This window comes from Taurulus bubalis (genome assembly GCF_910589615.1).
Source record: "Taurulus bubalis genome assembly, chromosome: 9".
NCBI classification, from domain to species: domain Eukaryota; kingdom Metazoa; phylum Chordata; class Actinopteri; order Perciformes; family Cottidae; genus Taurulus; species Taurulus bubalis.
Genome location: NC_136597.1, coordinates 21,908,535 through 21,932,024, shown reverse-complemented (window position 1 = coordinate 21,932,024; position 23,490 = coordinate 21,908,535). Strand labels below are relative to the sequence as shown.

Here is a 23,490-nt window from a genome sequence, read left to right as displayed (position 1 = left end):
CTCTCGTCTCTCCGCCACGGAATTGGGTTTAAATGTACCTTCTCGGTGAGACGTGGAGTATATAACCGACCGACACATCCTCTGTCAGCGTAGCCACCTCGGGAGACCGCCCCATTGGCTGCGTTAAGCCCAACCCACCTCTCCAAAAGCGCACCAGCCAAAGCCCCGCCCTGATTTCCCGTCGGCCCCTGCGTGGTGCCCACTTTGGCTGTGCGCCGAGCAGAGCGCAGCGATTTAGTTTTTCCTCCCGGAGAGTGAACCCTCTACACTGAGGGACTCGATGTCAGCGTCAAACTGATGGAGCTGCTTTTTTTATGAAGGCAATCACATTTTGGGTATTTACTCAATAAGCAGCTGCTGGTTGTGCATCGATTATCGGACTTTATTTCCTTCCTTCTTCCGCACTACTGCTTGCCGTTCGATAAATGGACTAACAGGAGATCGATCGTCTTCTCATGTTACATGAAAACACTTAACGGTTGTTTAACCACTTTGCAACATTGTGCGTTTTAATTTGTAATTTATTTTTGATATGTTAATAGAATAGAAACAACTTTAAAAGGAAACGTAATCTCGCTGGTTACGTTCGCTGTCCGGCATTGACCCCTTAACGTGTCCCCACGTCGCCTATAGTCCTAACACACACTGCTCTCTCTCTCTCTCTCTCTCTCTCTCTCTCTCTCTCTCTCATCACAACAACAACACCGCGAGCTCCTCGGGTCATGCAGCTTCTTCGTCAGCAGAATCAGATGAAAATACCTTTTTCCCATTCTTTACTTTATGTTTTTAGAGAGATTATTCCTTATTAAATTACATTAAATGGTGAATTAATATTCAAAGTGAGGTTATGCGCAAAAGTGCAGCCATGATACAATCCGGCTGTCACCACTGATGTGTGTGTGTTCGCGTGGAGGAAACATATAAATGGGTGGCAATAGATCATTCAATATTGGTCATGCACAATATAGGTTTAGTTAATGGTGTGTAATATGCCTCCTTAATATCAGAACAATGCAATGAATAATTGCCTGCAGAGTCTCCAAGCTGTTGTCCTCAGATCCAGCCAGGACAACGCCTTCGCTTTGGACAATGAGTGCACAGCGACCCGTAGTGGTGTAAACCCGGTACTTCACCGCGAGCTTAAACGTGCAGTTTACACCGTTATAGAGCACCTTCTTGTGACACTGTATTGTCACATTTGACACGTGAGAGTCACGTGCTTTTAAAGTGCGAGACCACCTGGAGAGGGTCGTCAGGGTGGCACTAAATGAGTCACTCGTTCGTTCCTTTAAAGGTCAGGTGCGCTGTGCGCGTGACGTCCCTTTCACCACGTGATGCTCGGTCTCGCGGGTTGAACATTCAAAAAGCTATTTGGCTATCGTGACAAATCACTATAAATACTTTTTTGGGGAACATAATTGCCTAGTGACCATACATTATGACCATACATTATTTTGTCCCTGATCATAAACATGAAAGAAAAACATTCCCTCTCTGTGATCAAAGCAGGCAGGAATATCTATGTCTGGTTCGCTGGCTCCCTCTAGTGGTGAAATGTACGCATCAGAATGTGGACGTATATCTGTTTAAACAGTATATGTATGCAGAGAGCAAATAGTTTCTCACAATTATGAATTAAAGTGGCCCACTATGATCTGCTTAATATTCCATGTAACCAACAAGTGTATTTTTTATTTTATTTTAATCTATTTGCACTTTATTATCTGTATTCACTTTAAATTCACGTTTTTTCAATTCCTCTGTATGTTTGTTATATGTCAAGAAATGGACAATAAAGCTGACTTTTAACTTTTTTTTCTATATATTTTTTTACAGGCCATGATGATTTACAGACCCTCAGTTCATCAGGCTGATCACAAGTGTGCTTTTGTTCTCACATCAAACTATCCCCGAAGAGAAAATGATCTGACGTGTCACATCTCATTACTCAGTTTCAAACCGGTCACACATTTACTTTGACAAGTTGGAGTAGGACTTCTGTTCCCCGGGCGCACTCTCAAACAGATTTGATCAGATGGTGTTTTAAAGGCCATTATAATGCAGGGAGAACTTCTGTAGTAGTGCTCCTTCAAAGGGAGGTTTATCTCGCAGCTTTCATCGCGGCAGCAAGACCGATCAGTCAACTAGTGTGACGTCCTCCAGCCTGATTCTCTCTGACAAATGCAGCAGTATGATTCTTTTATCTCTAAACACACACACACACACACACACACACACACACACACACACACACACACACACACACACACACACACACACACACACATATACCTCAACTGGCATGACTTGCTCTTTGACATACCCAGAGGGCTAAATGCAAAGTAAAAAAGATCCAGGATCTCCAGGATCTCCAGACTCGTATGCCGATAGCAGGCGGAGATCAAACACAAGTCTGAACTGAATTTATTTGAAGGTGATGTTTGAGAGGTCCGAATGTGCTGCATGCTACCGTCAAAAGGCTTTCTGTTGAAGCTCTCAACAGTAGCTATTTTTAACTGTGCTTCTTCTAATTCAATTTGATATTTGATTTCCGCTATTCACATAAAACAAGCTCACACAAGAAAGGATTTTGTTTATATGATAATACTAAAAAGACATTCCATCTGAAATTGAAGTATTTATAATCTAGGCCTGCATGTTTCCCTCGCCTGCTGTTAAAAGACACAGCCAACTTTAGGGGAAGTGGTGTTGCTGCTGTGGTTGAATGTATTTTTTTTGGGGGGGGGGGGGGGGGGGTTACCTGTAAAAGCCATTTCAGTGCTATAAGCCCACCCCAACCTAAAGAAGCTCATCCTTTTGATGTTAAAGAGGGGCTGCAGGCCTCACCACAGGCCCCTTCAGAAGGAGGATGAATGGTAATCTGACCCCTCGACCACATGCTACACCTATACAACAGTCTTCTCTGCGTGCTGCCTTTAAGCTTGAAGTTGCATGTCGTTTGACACACCCGGCTGGAGTGATTTCCCGGATGAGTTAGACACTAATTATCCACTCTGCCAAATTATGCGTGTCTTTTCACTGCAGAGAGCTGTACAAATTTGTGATTGTTTCATTATGTCTTCCTGTTTGACATTCTTGCTGCTGGTACTGCACCCGTTATTAAATGACACATGCACTGAATCAACTGCTTTGATAAGACAACGCTTTACATCCACAGACTTGCATTGATTATCATAAGACATTAGAATTGTCACCATCTGATTTTGTGTGTATTCCGTAAATAAACTTATAATGTAAATTCATGTGAAATGTAATGTATGTTTCTTTTTGCTTTCTGCTCAACTGAAGTTTTGTTATTAGAGCTTTGTGGATTCTTATAGTTGTATTTATTAAACCTTAAAGATGTTCAGAGTTTTTTAATATTGTTTTTTTTATAGTAGTATAGCATAATAATCAACAAAATAAAACAGAAAAAGCCTCTTTAAAAAAAAAACTATTGTTATTTTGCTTTTTTTTTGGGAGGAAAAAGGAAAGAATGCTATAAAGTCAACCCTTATTTCTAACAAACATAAAAATAAAAAAAAACGTTATACATTGGCAGGTCCATTTTCCAACCGTTATAAATCAATCATAGAGGTGATGTTTCAGCCAAAAATGCATGCAGTAACTGGTTAAAAATAGCTCTTGGAATGCTTTCCTTCTGCTGAAGCAAAATACCTAAATTGAAATAAATGACGGAAAGGCAGCTGCACTGTTTGCGCCTGACTGTGCTGTTCCTTTCAAAATAAAACTGTGTGCCATACTTTATTGTCTTGCTCGCCCTTGAACTAGATTCGCCTAGTGCCTCTCCGTTATTTTAAGCTGCATTTTATGGTGGACTTTAAAAAGGACTGATTTGTATAGTTTGAAGCTTTTACATTACTTTGTAATTATAGGATTTAAAGAGCAATACACCTCATGCTGTTCTTTGTTTAGTAACAATAAATGTCTTGGAAGGAGCAACACCACGTGTTTTTTTTCTTGTTTTTGAATGCTTAGTGTTTTATATGCCATACAGTCAAACATTATAAACAGAGTTCAGACAAATACTTAAAGCCTTGGGCTTCTCCTGCCATTCATTTACCCGTGCAAGAACAAAACCTCTATTCTCGCAGTTTATGACCTTCAGTGGCCGTTATGGTTCTCAGGCCTCAGTGTGGCTCATCCAGACTGCAGAGAATGGTGCCTTTGGCTGTGTGTGCTATAATGGCGACCACACACACACACACACACACACACACACACACACACGCACACACACACACACACACGCACACGCACACCTTATTTCTCTTTTTCACAAACTAACCTCAGTTCTCTCTGGTTACACAAGATGGAGGTAAAGGTGGTTTTGCCATGTGCTGTCAGCTGAGGGATTTTCTCCTGAATGTAACTTTGAGACAAGCTTAACTCGGTGGTGGCGTCAAAGGCTACATCTACACCACTGCATTTTGATTTTAAAACACATAAACAAAGGTTATTGCCCATCAGTGGCTGCTTGGAAAGCTTCTCTCACAATAGTTCAAGAACAGAAAGCGGCTATCAGGCAAATCAAGCTAGATCTTGTGCATCTTACAGTACAGTAAGTCTTTGAATCTCTAGATTCCTCAAGTATATAAATAATGTGAACACAGTATGATGCTAGAATCATGTTTCCAGAAAGAAAGAAAAGACTTGTAAAGTGTTGAATAAAATGTATTTAATTAATAGCTTTATGGATGGTCAATAACTTGTGCTTTATAGATCAGTAATGAGGCCTTATTAAGAACAATATTTGCGTTGCCAGGTTGTAAAAAATGGACTTGTGTTTATGCTCTACAAGCACGTCTTGTGCTCATAGCTCTTTAATCAACCAGGGAGAAAACTGCAACATAAAACTTGACCATGACTTGACTACCCTGTAATTAGTTAGCTCCTCATCATTTATTTATTTTTTACATATAAATGAATAAGAAAATAATAATGATGCACTACTTTTTGTTGCTTTAAAAAAAATGTTTTTGCTGAATGTCGCTGAAGGAATTACAGTTCTTATTCTTTACCTCTTAAATCTTATTTTATTATAATTTGTTTGCACATTATCTTGTTTATCATGGCTAATTACCACTGATGAGGCGTAGCCTGAACGGAAGTGACGACATAGAAATGATACAAAACATGTTGAGACGGATTTTGATCACATATCTTTGCAGTTTAACCCATTAAACGGCGAAATGTTGGCGATGCCACTTGTATGTTGACGTTACCTATTGCTACTGTGGGATTTCAAAGCTGCAATATTAACCCACCAACTGTTATAAAGAAATATTTCAAACGTAGGAGCCTCAGTTAAACCCGCCAGATAGGTCAGACTGTCAAGACAATATAATGACGTAAAGTATCAGACGTTAGACTTCCGAGTTGAATATTGTGATTTCACAATAGTACGCTTTTCAGGTCAAGACTATAGGAGTGTCTTTTATTGTGAAGAAAGTAGACCGGATATGGCGTTATTGCTGCCGTTACCATGACGTTAAACACTTCCGTGCCCACGTGACGTGTGTCTGGAGCGTAGCCTGCCCAGTCTATGCTCTGTAGCGGTTTGTCTTTTCAGTTGCAACAGTGTCAGGCAGTCACCAGGCGGAGTATAATGGTATTTACTTCTTAATAGTTGTTCTTTCTACTGGCAAAAAGGATACAAGGCGTTTTTGCGCCATATGGGGGTTGCACTGATGTAACGTTAGCGTCAGTAGCTCCCGAGCTCATCTGGACTCCAGTCAGTAGTTAATCCTATAAATTCAACTGGTACGTAATGCTAGTTTAGCGGGGAGGGAAAATAACATCCCGCATAGCTAATGTAAAGACATATTTCACACATAAGTTCATTGTTAAAAACAGTCTCAAGCAATAGCGGTTTTACAAGCTCGTCTGTTAACTTAGCTTCGCTAGCTCTGTCGAAGAGTCACAACACACGCTCACGCGGGTTAGCACTTCGCACTGGCCGCTCGTGCAGCTGTTGTGATTTGTTTCGTCGGCAATTAAACGAGGTCTAATTCGCGGTGCTTCATGCTGCTCTTCTTGTTTTGTGGGAAAGGGGTTATATAACTAAGTAGGCGGCGTCAGAGAAGAGGTCTTAGCTATAGGTTAGGTTAAGTACGCGCCTCGCGCAGCGCGGCCAGTAGTCAACGCTACAAACGACTGCAGGAACGGGACTTTAAGGTTATTCTCTTTTATTAACGTTATTTCCCCCCATCTTGACTACCCCAGGATGCTGATATAGTCACGTAGGGTGGGGCTGACACGCAGATGAGTTGACACGGGAGCCGGGCCCAGTGATACACCTAACAAAAAAAAGAAACCAAACAGCGCGCAGTATCCGTTTAAAGCGCCGAGGAGGAGGGCGGCTGCTGGGTGAAGCCAATGACCAAGCCCGAGCCGAAGAGAAGCGGCGTGGCCGCGGTCAACGCCGCCGGCAAGTGCGCCACATCCGCCGCCGAGCCGGACGACGACGACGACGACGTCTCGGCCGAGTCGGGCTGTCCGACTCACGTCAAAGCTAACGTGATGAAGCAGCCGTCCAGGGAGAGCATGTATCGGAGAAACACGGAGTGTGAAGTCTATGACGACGGGACCAACACCTTTTTCTGGTGAGTGCTTTCGGACAATGTCACCGGTGCAAATGTCAAATACTTTGAACGCAGGCAGCATCGGAGGTCATCGTTTTAATTTCAAGAGAATACTCCATAATCACAGCTCCTGCAGAAATGTGAATGACAACAAGGTTCGTTTAGATTTCAAGGTGAACTGAAAGACGGGGGGCCCAGGTGACCTCCATTAATCACAGCAAATACTGTGACCTTGTTCCAAATCTTTAAATGGACAGGGAGTTAAATGTTAAGTCCTCTGTCATGTGTCTGGGTGAAATTGTTCAAATGTAAAACGATAGGAAGGAATCACCGAGGTCTAAGGGGTGCCAGTTATAGAGGGTGTTTGTGCTAATGTTTACCGAGCTGTTATGGATGCTTACATTGCACATCCAGGCGCAGAGCCTTGCTGTTGACAAGCCAATAACCGATGTCCCAACCTGCACCTTCAGCAGAAAGAGATCCACGGCGGTTTTTGAAGTCAAGACAGATATTCTGGCCATGCGGTAAACTGGAGGAGTGAGTTCTGCACGCGCACCCACTGACACAAATGCACACAGGCAGACAAAGTGCGTTTGGCATGTGCAGGATGCAGGTGTTGCGATGTGCTGGGGCATGGGAGAAGTGACACTGTTCTGCAGCCGTTTTTTATGTCTAGCCATCATGGCCCTTCAACCTGTCGCTCCAGGGATGTTTACGCCTGAGTAAGTAAGCGCGTGTGTGTGTGTTTGTTTGTTTGTTTGTGTGTGTGTGTGTGTGTGTGTGTGTGTGTGTGTTTGTGTGTGTGTGTGTGTGTGTGTGTAAAGCAAGGGGCAGTAAGAATCTGCAAAGACATCCAGTATCTTTGACTGCACACAGGCTTGTCCTCCCCAAGATAAACTTGTATGAGAATATCTCATTACTATGTTATAGCCTTAACATCTAGATAGTTGTTGGTCTAATACTGGAGACATTAACAGGTCTCATAGTAATGCTACTTTATAATGATCTTGACCAATGCTAGCTCAGTTTAGTCACAATTGAACCAGCTCTGGTTAATACTGCATGTGAATTTTTTGTGTGTGTTTGCTTGTAAGGAATTTGGCCTCTCAGTGGTCGGTCGGCCGGCCCTCCCAGTCTGTTGTTATCGAGAACTGATAATGGAGAATGTAGCTGTTTGCCTTGAGGTCAACTTGGAATTGTGAATCATGGCATCCTGGATAGGTATGAGCTAATTTTGCACGCATGTAAAAGGGGCAAGGTACATTTTATTTAACATGTGTAGCCTCTTAGACCTTCCTTTTAGTCATGAGAAATGTACATTTGGCAGTTTTATATTTTGTCAAAAAGGGACTAATGCTAACCACTACCTCTAATTAAACCATGATGTGCATTTTTTCCCCAGAGCTGAACATGGTTAACTTAACTGTGAATAAAGTGCGTGTTTGTCCACCACATATCAGCATTTAAATAAAGGAAGTCAGTGTGGAAGAGTTGGTTGCTTATGGTGGATTTCTGAGCATGGAGTCAGTGCAGAAGCTCATTGGCTGTGCTGTTATGAGCCTCCCAAGTGTTAGAGATATGCCAACGGGTTGTTTGTTGATGGTGGCACCTTCCCCTGGTTTAGGAAGGTAACAATGTGCCATGCAATCTGCCTTATTAGCACATACTGGAGTTGAGTGTTTGTTTTTTTTGACTGAGAAAAAGAGGAATAGCTTGGATAGACCCTGAAATAGAAGTCAGCCTGATGACGCAAAATTTTGTGCTGGCACGCCACTTTGGATTTTTCCCTAAATAGCATTGCTGCCCACACATTTTAGCTCTAAGAGTCTTCTGAGAAATGCTTTGTGCATAGTGACTACTGACTTGTCTTTGAAACGTTTTTTCAAAAGAGAAGATTTCTTAAGTTAAAGTAGTAAAAGAAAATTGAGCTCATAACAGGGTTTAATGTTAAAATTCAGGGCATGATTTATTACAAATAGTGATCATGGAAACTAGAGGCTGCTGTGGTAAAAATATATGACCCTGACAATCGAGTGTACTGTCATGTTTTTTTTGCTCAGTATAGTCACAAACTGTATTTGACAAGTATATTTTAACCCTTCAGGCCATCACAAGGCCACATGATTGGTTACTGGACCGTATTTACCTGTTGGCTGTTTAATCTGGACGTTGAAGCTCAATCCTATAGTGGTCAATTTAAGTTTAGGCTGCCCCTCAGATTGGCCCGGTTGGTATTTCTGCTGTGCCTGTTCCCACCCGGGGGTTGTCAGGCAAGAGAGGAGTCAGGCCCTCCCCTGGGACTCCTGCCAACAGGTTGGATATGGAGGTGGAACAGGGAGACGACGCTAATGACACCCGGCGTGCCGTAGCCGTGACTCAGACTCTGAGCCAAAGGGTTAGCAGAGCAGGAGACGCTCTTTAGGTTGATGGATGACAGCACTGTGCTCAAACTAAATGCGTGTTTGTTTTTTAACCGCTGCTTTATTGCTGTATTAAGTAACCTCAAATAATTTGACTGGTATTTGTTCTGAAATAACTTCTTGACTGCGTTGTCAATCTCCGGAGGGTAGCTGTGTCAGTCAAATGTCACTGAACATGCTCAGGGATATTGTTTCATGTTTATGCATTGCTTGCTAGCGTGATGAAGGATATAAACTACACCTGCTGTGTTTTACTGTAAAAAGCAACCACATTCCATCAGGTTTCAAAGTTTCCATGATACTTTGGCCATATCCCACTCTACACACTCTCCCAATAAATTATTTTGCAGTGATTCATTGCCAGCTTGCCAAGCATCCTTCCTGTCCATTTGATAATGCCTGGGGTAATCTATTAAATATTATATGGTCAGTAAGTGGAGGAATGCAACTTTGCCCTTTGATAAACCCCACAGAGTGCATGGATGTATATCTCAACCACTGTAGCTTGTAAGTGCCGTACAACAAAGGCCAAAGTGTGTTCCCTGCCGTTGGGTGATATAGGAGATGTGAGCCTGTGGTCAGCATCATGGCCTTCAAACTTTAAGTTCAACTCGTCTACGTTAACAGTCCAGATACACCCTGCTGAGGTTTTCACGGTCCACAGTCAGACAGGTCACCAGAAAAGTGATATAAAAAAAAGCAGCTTTTGACTTCTGTTACTCCATTTAAGTGAAAATAAATGTTAAACTGATTCATACCTCCATTGTGTGTTTTTTGTTTTGTTTTGTAACCATTTTCAGCTGAAGTAACCCATTTTTTCAGCAACGATCTGTGTTATATCATCTCCACTCCCTTAATTATACTTACTTAAATAATAATAATTAGATAATAATAATAATAATAATAATTAGAGACAGCGCCTTTATAGTCACACACATGATGTTTAAAAGCTTTGTTGGGATTCTTTGTTTCGCAATGACTAAAGTGTTCTCTGCGCTAATTACAGTGCATTTATATTGCTAACATTCGCCTTTGGTGACCTCAGCTGATTTCTTTTTTTTTTTTTTTCTCCTCCAGTGGCTTTTATCGAATTTTCCTCTTTTATAAATGTTTTTGATATCCCTCTCTCTGTTCCTTCTCTCCCTTCCTCCCTTTTTTTTTTTTTTTTTACTGCAGGCGAGCTCATACGGTGACAGTGCTTTTCATATTGACCTGTGCTCTGGTCTACGTCACTCTGTTGGAAGAAACCCCCCAGGACACGACCTACAACACTAAGAGGTCAGTAGGCTGCGCTCGTCACTTCCTCTGTGTCGCCAAAGCCAAAAACCCTGCAGGAACCAGAAAATCCACTGAGGCTTTTTGATTGGACTGAATAATCATTTTGGCTGCTGTTTATCTTTAGAGAGAACTTGTTTTTATTAGCCACCAACATCAAGGTTTATTCTATTTTTGAGTCATGCTGGGTTTAGATTTTGATCTGTTTTCCAGCCTTTTATAACCAGAAATGTACCACTTTTTTTGATCGTCCCATTTCAAAGTGTTTGTGTGTCCTCTGTGGATCATGTCAGACTGACATTCAAAGCCTGACGAATAGGTCACATAACAAAACCAGTTAATGAGCACCACTGTTTTAGACCTCCCCTGGAAAAGTCTTTGGCATGAAGCCACGCAGCCACAGCAACATGGGAAAGGTGCTGAACTCATTGATTCAAATTGAAGCTCGTACTTCTTCAGTAGCATTCACCTTGAACCAAGCTGGCCCTCTTCCAAGGCCACGTGGAGCTTTTCACAGAAACATCCAACCCCGATGACCATGAAAAGGAAGCGCGTGACTGTCAGATCCCGCCTTGATTCGATTTGGAGAGTGGGTTTCCTGCCTTAATCTTTCAACACAGAGGAAAAGATGCAACCCAGAACATTACATTTACTGAACCATAGAGACTTGGATGAATGCAGAATGACTGAGGTGTGATCCAGGTTTCTTTGTTAGTGCCGTATCATACTAAAAAGTGGCACATTGAATGGTGGTACTGGAAGCTTGGCAGGGACTGTTCTGACTGGTTTATGCTTTCTGAAAACGGCATATTTATAAATAAATAAAACAGCAAAAGAGTCACCATAAGAATTTATCCAATGGGTGGATTCTATGTCAATAGGCTTGACAAATATCCCCACAAAATTGTGGGTCATGCAGTGGCTACTTTTGGCTGGTTTGAGTTGTGGATCAAATTGATACGAAGAAGAAAGCTCTGATGGCGTTTCTTCAAATTCTTCAGAGCAGGGTTTTGGAAAATTAGATGGTTCTTCTTTTATTATAAACTTACTGGTTCTCTCTATTCCCTCAACTCTCCCGTTGGTCAGCAATTATTTCAAGACTCATTGTGGAAATGTAAAAGCTCGAGTAAATCCACAGATTTAAAGCATTATATTGGATTGAATTGACTTTGCTCAGAAATGAACATAAACAATCTAGTCATTGATTTTAGAACTGGCCTGTATTTGCTCACTTGGACTGACTTGACTTCATCAGGTTGGTCAGGAGTTGATGTCTGATTCACGCGTGGTCTGATGACGGCCTTCTCAGCGCCTTTTCTCTCTCTCTGACGGGAGTTTGAAAAAGGCCCGCTTTGTTTATTGGCTCATGTGAACTGAAAGTGTGGATAACAAGTTCCTTCACGGACTGCTTTCAATTTGTATAGATGCATTTGCTTTTAAGCAACAGTGGCTGTGTGTATGTGGGAGTTTAATTGGAAAAGCACAAGGCCGGCTGAGTAGAAGCCAGCTGCACACATTATGTGTTTGTGACGGAGAGACTGATTGTGTGTTGGTGTTTGAGGGGGATTGCCGGACGGATCTTAACTGGATTTGCTGCCGTCAGTATGGTCCGGCTCATCGGGATAAAGACCCTTGAGCTTCTTCCTAGCAGAGGAACACACACGCACGTACAGTCCAAATCTCGGTCATGTACACACTGCGTGCTCATTTGCACACTGTTGGATACACTCATCTATTTTGAAACAGTCATGTTTACTAATCTGTCCCTTTCACAAGTTAACGCACCTCAACCGTCATTTTGACACACAATTGTAGTCACGTGAACTCACTTTCCCACCTACACACAATCACTTAATCACACACACACTTGTGCTCCCACCTGTGTTGGCACGCACAAGCCGAAATCTCATTGTGTGTCCAGTTGCTAAGCCGCCCTGTTCATTTGTGGGTTCAGAGCAGCGTCCTTGGCTGGTGTCCTGGTTTTCAGAAATCAACACGGCAGCGATTAAAGGCAACTCGACCTGACAGCAGCAAGTTCAGACTGGCCCTAATCTCTGAGAGGGAATTGTAATAGGGAGTAATTATCCATGGTCAGCTGCTGAGACGGGTCACCAAATCAAATGGTGTCCCAATACTTTCCCCTTCCTGCTCTTTGTACCTACGTTTAGGCAATATTGACTTATTATTTGTATATATGCACACATCTAGGTTGTAGGAGGAAACAGGAAAGCCACCATTGGCACCTTTGTTGTAAACCTGAAGATTTAAATTTGTTAAGTGTTTTTGCCAAGACTGTGGAATGGTTTATAAAGTATATTGAAAATATAATCATCAAATTCTTTTAAAACTGAGTGTTGTAATCTATGACATTTACAGTTTTCAATGTTTGAAAAGACAGCTGGACATTATTTTTCCAGGCTGTGAAGTTACCAGCTGCTTCAGCATCAAACAGAGACTTTTTTGAAAAAAGAAAAGTAAAAGCCATAAGCTTCCAGATCTCCATTATTATTATTAAATCCTCATGTTTTGATCATATTCTGAGCGGCTTGCCAATAAATGGCAGATTAGCGAGGGCCACAAGGGCAAGCGATCCGCCCTCACAGGGCCAGCTGCTTCCCCGCACATCTCTGGCTTGCCCAGTACTACGTATCCTGTCACTTTTACAGTATTGAGAGACTTTTATTAAATGATGCATTTTTTTTAGATTGTTTTAAGTTTAGAAGTAACCTTACATATCCTTTTTTCTGTGTTTCTAATTGTGGCCCTGTAGGGGGATTGTGGCAAGCATCCTGGTGTTTCTCTGTTTTGGAGTGACACAAGCCAAAGATGGACCCTTCACCAGACCACACCCAGGTAAGAATGGCGCAGTCCAAAGCTTCTTTTCACAGTTTTACGGCAACATTTCATCTTCCTCCTTCCATGTATCTCAGTCAAAGCGATGCCTTTTTTTTCAGCTTTTAAAACTTACAGAATATGAGCACACATCTTGTGCAAAGCAGGTTCAATTTCAAAGAATTCGAGTAGGTCACGCTTGTTTTATTCCATGCCTTGAAAAGCACTTGTTTTACAAACTGAGAGATTGAAAAAATAATTCCATTACAGTAATTGACGGGAATTTTACACCGTTGTAAAGCATGCTGGTGGTGTTGACTCTGACTTTTTAATGGTGCATTATTTGTTTCTCCGTGCCTATCGTGTGTAGAGGGATAAGAGCACCTGAGAACCGCGGCCACTAATTCAATCAATAGCAACATTTTAGAAACTCATGTTGGCTTCTACTGTAACATGAAGATCCTCTGAGTGCAGGGAATCAATACAGACAATAGATAGCTAAATGTAATTGTCAAAATGATAAATCTGGATGAATGAAAGGAGGTGGAGTGTTTTCCTGGCAGGGGCTAGGTCCAAGCAGATCCCGAAGAGAACAAAGTAAACACACTTAGGAAACATCTTCATCAGCGTCATTGACGTCTCTACTGGCTTGTAGCTGTAGTATCTAAAGGACTGTAGTGCTCGGTTAATAGTTTCAACATGAAAAAGATGCACGCCCTTAAGCCCAGTTTAACACACAAACCTCTCTCACAGATCAGTGAGCTGCTGTTTTAAATGCAGAAAAAGGGACATCCAACAACAAGCATGAATACATTCTGATCCTGTTTCTGGCTACATAGCCTCCAGACCACTGCCACTCCAAACATATTTGATACAATTGTATTCCATATCTTCCAAATAGATCCCCTGAAATGTGACACACTGTTCCTTTCATTTGCTACATTCTATAAAGGGATTCTTCTATTCATAGAAGTGCAGTTCATTAAAGTAGTTTGCTATTTAGGTTTTTAACCAGGTCAGTTATGCAAAAGAGGCATCTCGTCTATCACACAACATGTTCCCACTGACTTCAGATGGAAAGTATGATTAGGTAGGAAGGAAGGAAGGAAGGGAGGAAGGAAGACAGGGTGTGGAGGTCAAATGGAGACGAACACTCTGAACATTGTCTGTTATTGGAGGCGTCGGGCGGCCCGCCAGGAATTTGGGCTGTTGCATTATTTGTGCCTTCTTGTCCTCTTTTGTGGACTGAAAAACAAGTTGTTGTTGTTTCTGTTTGTGTATTAACTGATTGCGTCATACTCCCTGAACTGTTGAGCCAGCCAAGTAGGTTCAGTTGTTGATCAGCTTGTTGCATTTGTGTTGAAACTCAGACAGGTCTGTATCATGGGAAAAGAGCCAGAGGGACTTTAGGATTTACAACCCGCATCTCCTCGGGGAAACCCTCGGGAGATTATACACTAAGATTCACGAGATATTACGACAGCGGCAGTCATATTTAAACCCGTTTGTGGGTCATTAATTATACGGTAATGCTACGATAGCTTCAGGCTTTACCACATCCACTAATAGTCCTTTCACAACGCTATTTTTAAAAACGTACTGATGAAGCTTTAATGGAAGCCAGATTATCTGTTGCAATGACTCTGACTGTAGTCCTCAATTGCTGAAATCCCTGGTAATGGGAAAACACACTAAGTCATGTATTGTGAAAGCCTTCATTATTACATCATCCAAATGTCAACAAAGTCTGTGTGAATGGGACAGAACTAACAAAATATAGAATTACTCCCGTTCTATTTGGACTGTTTTACATCATCTTTAAATGCAGCCTTTAAACAACAGAGAAACAAAAACTGAAGTCATATTCATTCCCAGATGGTCTCACTCTCTGGATGAAGACTGTGAGTACAAGTCTGCCATTGGCTGCATATCTCACTCTCTATCATCGTCCCCTTTCGCTATCTTTGCTATCTATTTCGCAAGGCCACCGTCCCTGTATCCTGGCCTTATCTGAGACGATTGTGATTAGTTTAATGAAATATTAACAAGCTGGAATGTTTGTTTTTTTCTTCTCTTTCTAGCGTACTGGAGGTTCTGGCTTTGTGTCACTGTCGTCTATGAGCTGTTCCTCATCTTCATCCTCTTCCAGGTTGGTGTGTTGATGGTCTTAATACCTCAATGGGCAGAAACACTCACCCTTGAACATTCATTGATGAAGGGACAAACATACAACAATCACATGCACACGTTAAAAAAAAAGAAAAGAAGTCTGTTGATTACAGCACATGCTCGTCTTTCTCAGGTGTTGAAACATTTAGTGATGCAATCTCCGCTCCCAGAACAAGGCAGCTGAATGTTTTTTCCTATTCACATAGACCTCTTGGTTTAGATCATGGATTTGTGTCCACAAACCAAAGTAAAGTAGCTACAGAGAAAATGTGTGTTGGAGTACATCAGACGTCTTAAAACCAGGATTACACTGGATTTTGTTCAGAGTTCTGCACCAATCTCTGTGATCTTCCCATATCTGGAACCCTAGAAGCCCCTTTTCTCTCCCAGTTTAATTAAAAGGTCACTGAGCCAGACCCTGTCAAATAGCAATACAGCAGGCAAACTGTATCTTAATCATGCCTAGACATTGTTAAAAAAAAGTTTTAAATACTTAAGCCGTCTACTTTCTTTAGTAAGCAAGCAAAATTAAGTGTAGCTTTGTGAATGCCTCCATTTAAAAACTGTAACATGTCTTAAAGTTGTCATTCATGCAAAAAAAAAGACTATTTATAATATACGTTTAATATAAGATTTCTTTTTTTTATGCACACATTGTAACTGATATACAGTGAATTATTTTTGTAGCGCTGCACAGGTACAGCGAAAATTATTTTTGCTCTCGATTTGGTAGAAATAGTTGTTTTTGAACTATACTAACATTATTATTTATATATTACAGCAGTTGTTTATTCATTTGATTCCATATTCTGAATATGTCAGTGGTCTAAAACAATCAATAATGGAAAGTGAAATAACAACTTACACCTTACGGTCTCATTATGGTGGCTCCATAAAAGCTCCTTCTCAGGGAGAATAAGTGCTGATGTTTTCTTTGCTTCTCCTCGCCCCGTTGTCCAGACGGTGCATGATGGACGACAATTCATGAAGTACATTGACCCCAAACTTGGGGTTGCCCTCCCGGAGCGGGCCTATGGAGGAAACTGCCTCATGTACGACCCGGGCAACACCACCGACCCCTTCCACAACATCTGGGTAAGACATTTTATTTAATTGTATGTCACAGATTTCTGACTTGGTCACACTTTGCCGTCAATTATTACTAAAAAGAAAAAGACCCAGATCTCCCATAGTATGGCAGCCTAAATGAGTCTGTTTCTTTCCCTCATCCATTCACACGATCACTCTCCTTTTGACTTTAGCTCTCCCTCCCTGTCCCCTCCCCCCTGTCACTTTCTCTCTCTCTTTCTCCCTCATACACACACGCACACTCATAGTTAGTGTGGCTGTGTGCTGACTGGCTGCAGAAGCTTGAGTCTGGTGCAGATTATAGCCCGTCATTAGAACCAGGCCTTCAGCAGTCTGCTGCTGCCACCACAATGACCCAGACCACATCTCTACTGTTGGCCTGATTTCAGTGTCTGAGAGTGGGTCAAACTCTCCACATGCTCCACTACATGCTAGCCAACGTATGTGAATAACCTTTTAGAAATGTCAAATGATGTCCAAAATATTTTGGGGGGGGAAACTGATTTGGAGTTTTTTGGGAGGGAAGGAAATTAATAGAAATGTGGTGTGTAATGTGGTGCTGTTTTTAAAAGAAAAACACAGTGGAGAACTGGTTTTGGATACTTTTTATTTCTGTGCTTTATGATGCCCAGCCAAGTGTTGTTCTGTTCAGTGAGTCACTGTGCTCATTTCTGGTGAGCTAGATGTACTTAATGGGAACATCCAGTGAAGAGTAGAGCTGCAACTGATGATTTAGTTTCATTACTGATTCATCTGTTGATTATTTTACAGATTTGTTTGGTCTATAAAACACTTAAAATTAGTGAAAATATTATGTTGCGTGTAAGGATGGACTTTGACATAATAACTTGCTAAATTACCATTTTGGTGTGTCTCTACAGGACAAGATGGATGGCTTTGTTCCAGCTCACTTCCTGGGATGGTATATCAAGGTATGTATGAAGAAGGCTTAACACGACTGAACACTGCACACCAGTGTGCACTAGTTTACTTTGACTGTACACTGTCCAATGACGTTAAAGAATGGCCTGTCCGATTTCACCTGCTCCATCTTAACGTCACGAAAGCAGTTGAGCGTGTGACATAAAAAAGATGAATCTTATATGCGGCAGTCGGTCTTGTTGGCACGGGAATGACGACAATCTCTGAGCCAATGATTACAGATTACACACATTTCAATATTGAAGAGCAAGAGATTTTAATAAAACCGACTCCCTAAGATTGCAAGCCCCTTAATCATTAAATACACAGCTCATATGTTATTAATGTATTGGTCATTTATTGGCTGATTCCTATGTTAAAAATGATTTGTGCAATAGGCAACCGAGGTGTTCAGCCGGCTGTTGTATGAAACAGATTGACGGCGCCGCTATGCTCTGTTGCATTTGCCGCAATGAAAACAAGTTTCTCTGTATAGCATCTTGTTGACCTACTCCCACTCCACATCATCCACCCACCCCTTTTGCTCTGTTTCCTTCCTCAGACTCTGATGATCCGCGATTGGTGGATGTGTATGATAATCAGTGTCATGTTCGAGTTCCTGGAATACAGCCTGGAGCACCAGTTACCTAACTTCTCGGAGTGCTGGTGGGACCATGTACGTACAGATGTCAATGCTCTTCTCCTTTGCTTACCAAAGAATCAACAGGTGTGCCTCTCAGAATGGTGTTGTGAACAGACCCCAGTATAGACGGTGGGATGGAGATGCTGGTAAGTCACAATGAGAGCAGACATGGCTTGCAGACTTGTAGACGTAAACAAGCAAAAAATTAAAACATGGTTGCATATTGGAACAGTTGCAGACACCGGACGATTGGGGTGAAGTGAACAAGGCTGTGAGAGGTTTTTCAGTGTCTGGAACTCAGCTTTGTTTTTTCACGAGCTATTCAGCAGGACAGATTGGTCAACTTCTTACCGTGTACTGAAATTGCTCAAGTTTGCAAAGGTTACTGTGCTTCTGAGCTGGCAAAAGCTCAATGTGCAGCAGTGTCTTTCTTGAGGAAGCGTTGATATATACTTTTTAATATCCTGTTACCTGATGCCTGCTGGTGCAGTAGGCTGCAAATCTGCTATTGAGATTCATGGGAGCAATTAAAGTGGTCATTTGTTTGAATGATAAGAAGCTTTTATTGTGCCAGTGGGAAACTATGCGGTTGAAGCTAGACAAGTGATGGCAGGGGAAATCATATCAACACTATTATAAAGCAATAGAGCAAGATAATAGAATGTAAACAGACAAATGGTGGGGTATTAAAGAAGGACAGGCTGTTGACTGTAAAAACAGATTCGGTAGACTGCGCCAATAGAAAGTCGGGGCAATTACTTGAGTTGTGACACAAACAACTGCTCATTACCAGTAAATATGGATTACAGTACACATTTATACTTAAAGGTTTGTCATCTACGATATATTGTACAAAACACATTCAGGGGCCTCAGAGGATGTACATTAAGAAACGAGGCGTGTGAGTTTTCCCTCCCAGCCTGCAACAAAACTAATGGGAGAGTCAAGGAGATCTATTTCCACCGCAGAACCCACACAGTCCCAAAAAGGTTTAATCTAGAAAACTTGTGTAGGCGGTTCACAGTTGATGCTTTTTTTTTTTTTATCTTTCTCTCTAGTGGATCATGGATGTGTTGGTGTGTAACAGTTTTGGGATCTACTGTGGCATGAAGGCCCTGGCCTGGCTATCGATGAAGCCCTACCAGTGGCAGGGCCTGTGGAACATTCCCACATACAAGTACGACTTCTTTAACTTAACTCCACACTTATTGTCTCTGTTGTGTTACATATTTAACATATAATGTTCACATTTAAAGCTATTGACTAGTTTTTGACAGAACGTCTTTGTTGACATTTGTAATAAAGTGAAATAGTGGGGTGGTATTGCCCTTTCTGACTTCAATAAGTACCGTGTTAGAGATGAATGTATATTTATTTCTAACCGTACCTCCTCTGTGCCGTCTCCCAGGGGGAAGATAAAGCGTATCGCATTCCAGTTCACTCCGTACAGTTGGGTAAAGTTTGAGTGGAAGCCTGCTTCAAACCTTCGGCGCTGGCTTGCTGTGTTAGGCATCATCTTTATGGTAAGAAATAGCTTGTTTTTTTTATGTTTTATGTTGACATGAAAAGAGGGGATAATTTGTCATAATGCCGACCAGGAATATGACAATGAAATGAAAAATATTCAGCTCATCACTTTGTGCTCAGCTATTTAGCTCCATGGATTCTGCATTTGTCCATTTTGATTGATTTGATTTGATTTAAAAAAAACTATTTGGGAGTCGCTACCCCCAAATAAAGACACAACTGGTGCAGGGAACAAGACGTTCTGTTCTCTTCAATTCATTAAATTCCCAGTGCTCATGAATTAAGGAACTGGCTTTTGTTTTAATCTCCTCCTTCCCCAGTTCCTTCTGGCGGAGCTGAACACCTTCTACCTGAAGTTTGTGTTGTGGATGCCTCCGGAACACTACCTGGTGCTGCTCCGCCTGGTCTTTTTTGTCAACGTGGGAGGCGTCGCCATGAGGGAAATCTACGACTTCATGGATGACCCGTGAGTAGCGGCGAATTAACGATGGCTGTTGGAAGGATGCAGGGGTTCATTACCGAGTAAAACCATTCAACCATACATTGACTTCCATGCTGGTTCGTAACAGATACTTTTGTTACATTAGGAGCTTCTTGTCACGAAAAGTAAGTAAAGTTAGGTTAACGGAAGTGCTCGCTGCCTACTTTTCTAAATGTCAAAAAGGATAACGGCGCCACATTCCTCAGCAAAAAGAACAATTTGTATCTGCTGTGAGGGGACGGATGGTTAAGAAAACATGTCCTGAGAGTGCAGATCACTTCCATGAAAGGGACTGTTTGCTTATGATTACTGTATTAGGATGTTCAGTCTGTGCTGGTTACCTCTGGAGGCCATTCAAACTCATATTTCCAGTTCGGTGCTACAATTTGTATCCGTGTTCATGTGAGCTTGTTTTGCGAAGCCTTCATTGTCACTGAGGGAGTGAGTTTATTTACCTTACTGTTGGTATGAGCTTCTTATCACAGCCGCCTTCAGAAAACAAGCATTTCTGCATGTCGGACAAATATGGAAACACTATTGCATTGTCTTAAACAATTGACAATGGAGAGGGGCAGACACAACAATTCTGGTTACCAGTTCTCACAATCGTCTCACTTTTCCATAACGACACTCGTTTGTAATTTTCCCGACAGGAAGTTCCACAAGAAGCTCGGCCAGCAGGCGTGGCTGGTGGCAGCAATCACCGTGACTGAGTTCCTCATTGTGGTCAAGTACGATCCCAACACCATCATGCTGCCCATCCCCTTCTTCATCACGCAGTGCTGGTTCTTAGGAATCTTCCTCATCCTTTCCTGGACCCTGTGGCGTTTCTTCATCCGGTAAGAAGTGGGCTGGGTTACAAAGCTACTGTGATGACTGGGGTCATGGAAATTATAATACTCTGTGCTCATCTGATTCAGGTAAATACATTTTATTTTGGTGAAAATCCATTGGTCTACAACAATGAAATGTAATGATTTAGTTTTCAGTTGATATGTCAGTGCAGATTATAAGAGCCATGCAAAGTGTGCAAAACGGGAAGAGGGGGTGATGGAGATAACAACTTTTTTTATTTTATTTTTTCATAAAGAAACCTTTAACACACTTCATGTTTAAATGTGTTACATGGTATTACAGGTCGATAACACTGACTTAAATAAATGACCTGTTTCATTGCAAAAAATACAGTTTATCCACATTATCAATTACATTTCATGAACAAGGTTTTATGTGCTTTTGATCCCATCCAATGAGATTTAGTACTTTTTTTTTTTTTTTAGTGACGGCGAGATGAAGCTTCCTGAAGCTTTGAAGCTTTCCATCCAATTGGTTCGCTCATGGGCCGAAGCTTCATGGAGCTTCATGGAGCTTCATTTGCTCTACTGCGCCACCAAGTGGACAATACATGTAAAACAAGCAGAGTGATCATAACGACACCATGGCTTTGGTGTGTGAAGCTTTAAATTGAATACATTATGTTTGTGACGCCAATACATCAATTATTAACTTATTAATATTGTGTCTATCTTTATGATATAATGGCGGGGTGAAATTGAAAACAAATTGGGGAGAAGGTTGTGATGTGACTGTGGGTCAGTGGTTAGAATATCAGACTTTCAGTCAGAGGATCGGTTTTTCGAGCCTCGGCTCCGTTAGTCCATATTGTGTGTTGTGTCCAATTTTTTTAAGTAAAAATAAGAACTTTTCCACAGTGCTGGGCTTTTTGAGACTATTTCGCCTGCTTTATAAAATACCCTTTCACAGGCACACATGAAGCTGGGTATAGAGAGGAAGGGGGGGAATCCATTGAGTTTCGCTGCCCCTTATATTTCAAATCGCACGGCAAACCCACGAACCATTTTCTGAATCAGTCACGTGGTACGGCCGGCTCGCGAGGCTTCGAACGTCACCGCATACGTCGTCGACACAAACCTCGATACGCGCTTCACCAAAATCTACCTGGATTACTCGACACGAAAGGACACATCACTACTTTTTTTTAATTTATTTTTTATCAATAGGCCCTGTATTTGATTTTCTTTTTCCCTTATGACCTCATGCAGCAACATCTTTTCTTTCGGTGGTTTGATTCCCCTTCGTGTTGAGTCGTGTTCCTGTTCAGCATAGACATTCCCCCAGCATGTTAAGCTTCTGATCTATTTTTCCTCCCCCATCCTCCCTCCCCTTTTCCTTCCCAACTCCTTCCTGCTCAGCAGTAATGTCCGGTGAGGTAGGTATAGGAGAGAGGCGTTCCCTTCAGCCAGCAGTTTTGTATTTTGTTTTATTTCCTCTCCATCATCACTGTTTTGGATCCACTGTTATATTCAGAAGATCTCTGGGATCCTCTCGACTACACAGATATTACTCCACATGGGTCCTTCTCCCGCATGGCACTTTACGTTTTTTTTTTAAATAATTTTGTTTGCTGTGGGGAATTTTGTCCTATTTCATTCTTTAGCATTTCCCTTCACATCCTTGTTATTCTGAGTTGCAGCAGTCAAGTTAAGTAACACAGAAGACAGTCGGCTTGTGCTGACACTGTAGGAGCTCATTGAGAGGAAGCCAGAGGAAATGTTTACCACCTCACACACGAGCCAGTCGGCATGAAAACCAGCCCAGGGCGTCGGGCATGCCGTGTCATAGTTACTCAGACCTGGGTGAAATCATATTTGCCAATAGTTTGAATGTCTTTTGTTGTAGCTTTCTTTGGTTACATAAAGGCTGGCTTTACCCCTGTGGAGATTAAGGTGTTTATTTTTTTTATTAAAGGTAAATATACATTCTGTCTTGATTGATCATCGTTTGTCTGCCAACCCAAGCAGCATGAAACAAACACACAAAAACAAATACTAGTATTCTGCAAATACTATTTGACCAAGTTGTACTGGTTCAGGTGTGTCATGTCCCTCTTTTATCAAATACAAGGCGTTAGCATCAGTGGACCACGGTGAGTATTGTGGAGATGTTTCACTTCACCTCCTCCATCGAGTGTGCTGGAGAGTCTCATCAGGAGTATTAAGGATGATCTCCCTGCTCTCAATCTGACTCGTCTTGATCTGAGATGCATAAAAGCCATTTAAACATGACTGGCACGTCCACGACAGGATGTTTTATTGACTAGGCACAACCTATAGAATCAAGGAGGAAGAGAAACTAGTCGGGAGGAACTGTTCCCAAAGTTGGTTTTCTATTCATGCCGCGTCTGCTTTTCTTCAATCTTCTCACAGGGACATCACGCTCCGTTACAAAGAGACCCGTCAACGGCAACAGGAAGTTCCCACGGACCGGGACCGTCCTCTGGGCAACGGCAGCACTGCCACCACGTCTGGGCGGAGCAAACTGAACGGCAGCTCCGAGACGGTGCGGCAGAGGAAGTCCTGAGGGAGAGTCGTAACCGGTCGGTCGGGTGCAACTGAGGGGGAAAAAGGGACGAGGTTTGATGGTTTCATATGACTGAAAGAGGTTCGGGACACAGACTCAAACGGACGGACACATCTTTGTGCTGTGTTGAACTTTTTTTCATTCAAC

At 42.0% G+C, this 23,490-nt stretch overlaps 1 protein-coding gene across 1 annotated transcript; it reads left to right on the top strand.

Moving 5' to 3' along the window:
• Positions 1-6,399: 6,399 nt before the first annotated feature.
• On the top strand, positions 6,400-23,458 carry ptdss2 (phosphatidylserine synthase 2; the record flags this gene model as incomplete). Its single annotated transcript, XM_079224255.1, has 12 exons — positions 6,400-6,626; positions 10,202-10,303; positions 13,071-13,153; positions 15,214-15,281; positions 16,262-16,396; positions 17,272-17,322; positions 17,874-17,987; positions 19,013-19,131; positions 19,363-19,477; positions 19,802-19,947; positions 20,616-20,801; positions 23,190-23,458. 12 exons carry the CDS (start codon positions 6,400-6,402, stop codon positions 23,341-23,343), a joined length of 1,500 nt encoding a protein of 499 aa, XP_079080381.1. The 3' UTR covers positions 23,344-23,458.
• Positions 23,459-23,490: the final 32 nt, after the last annotated feature.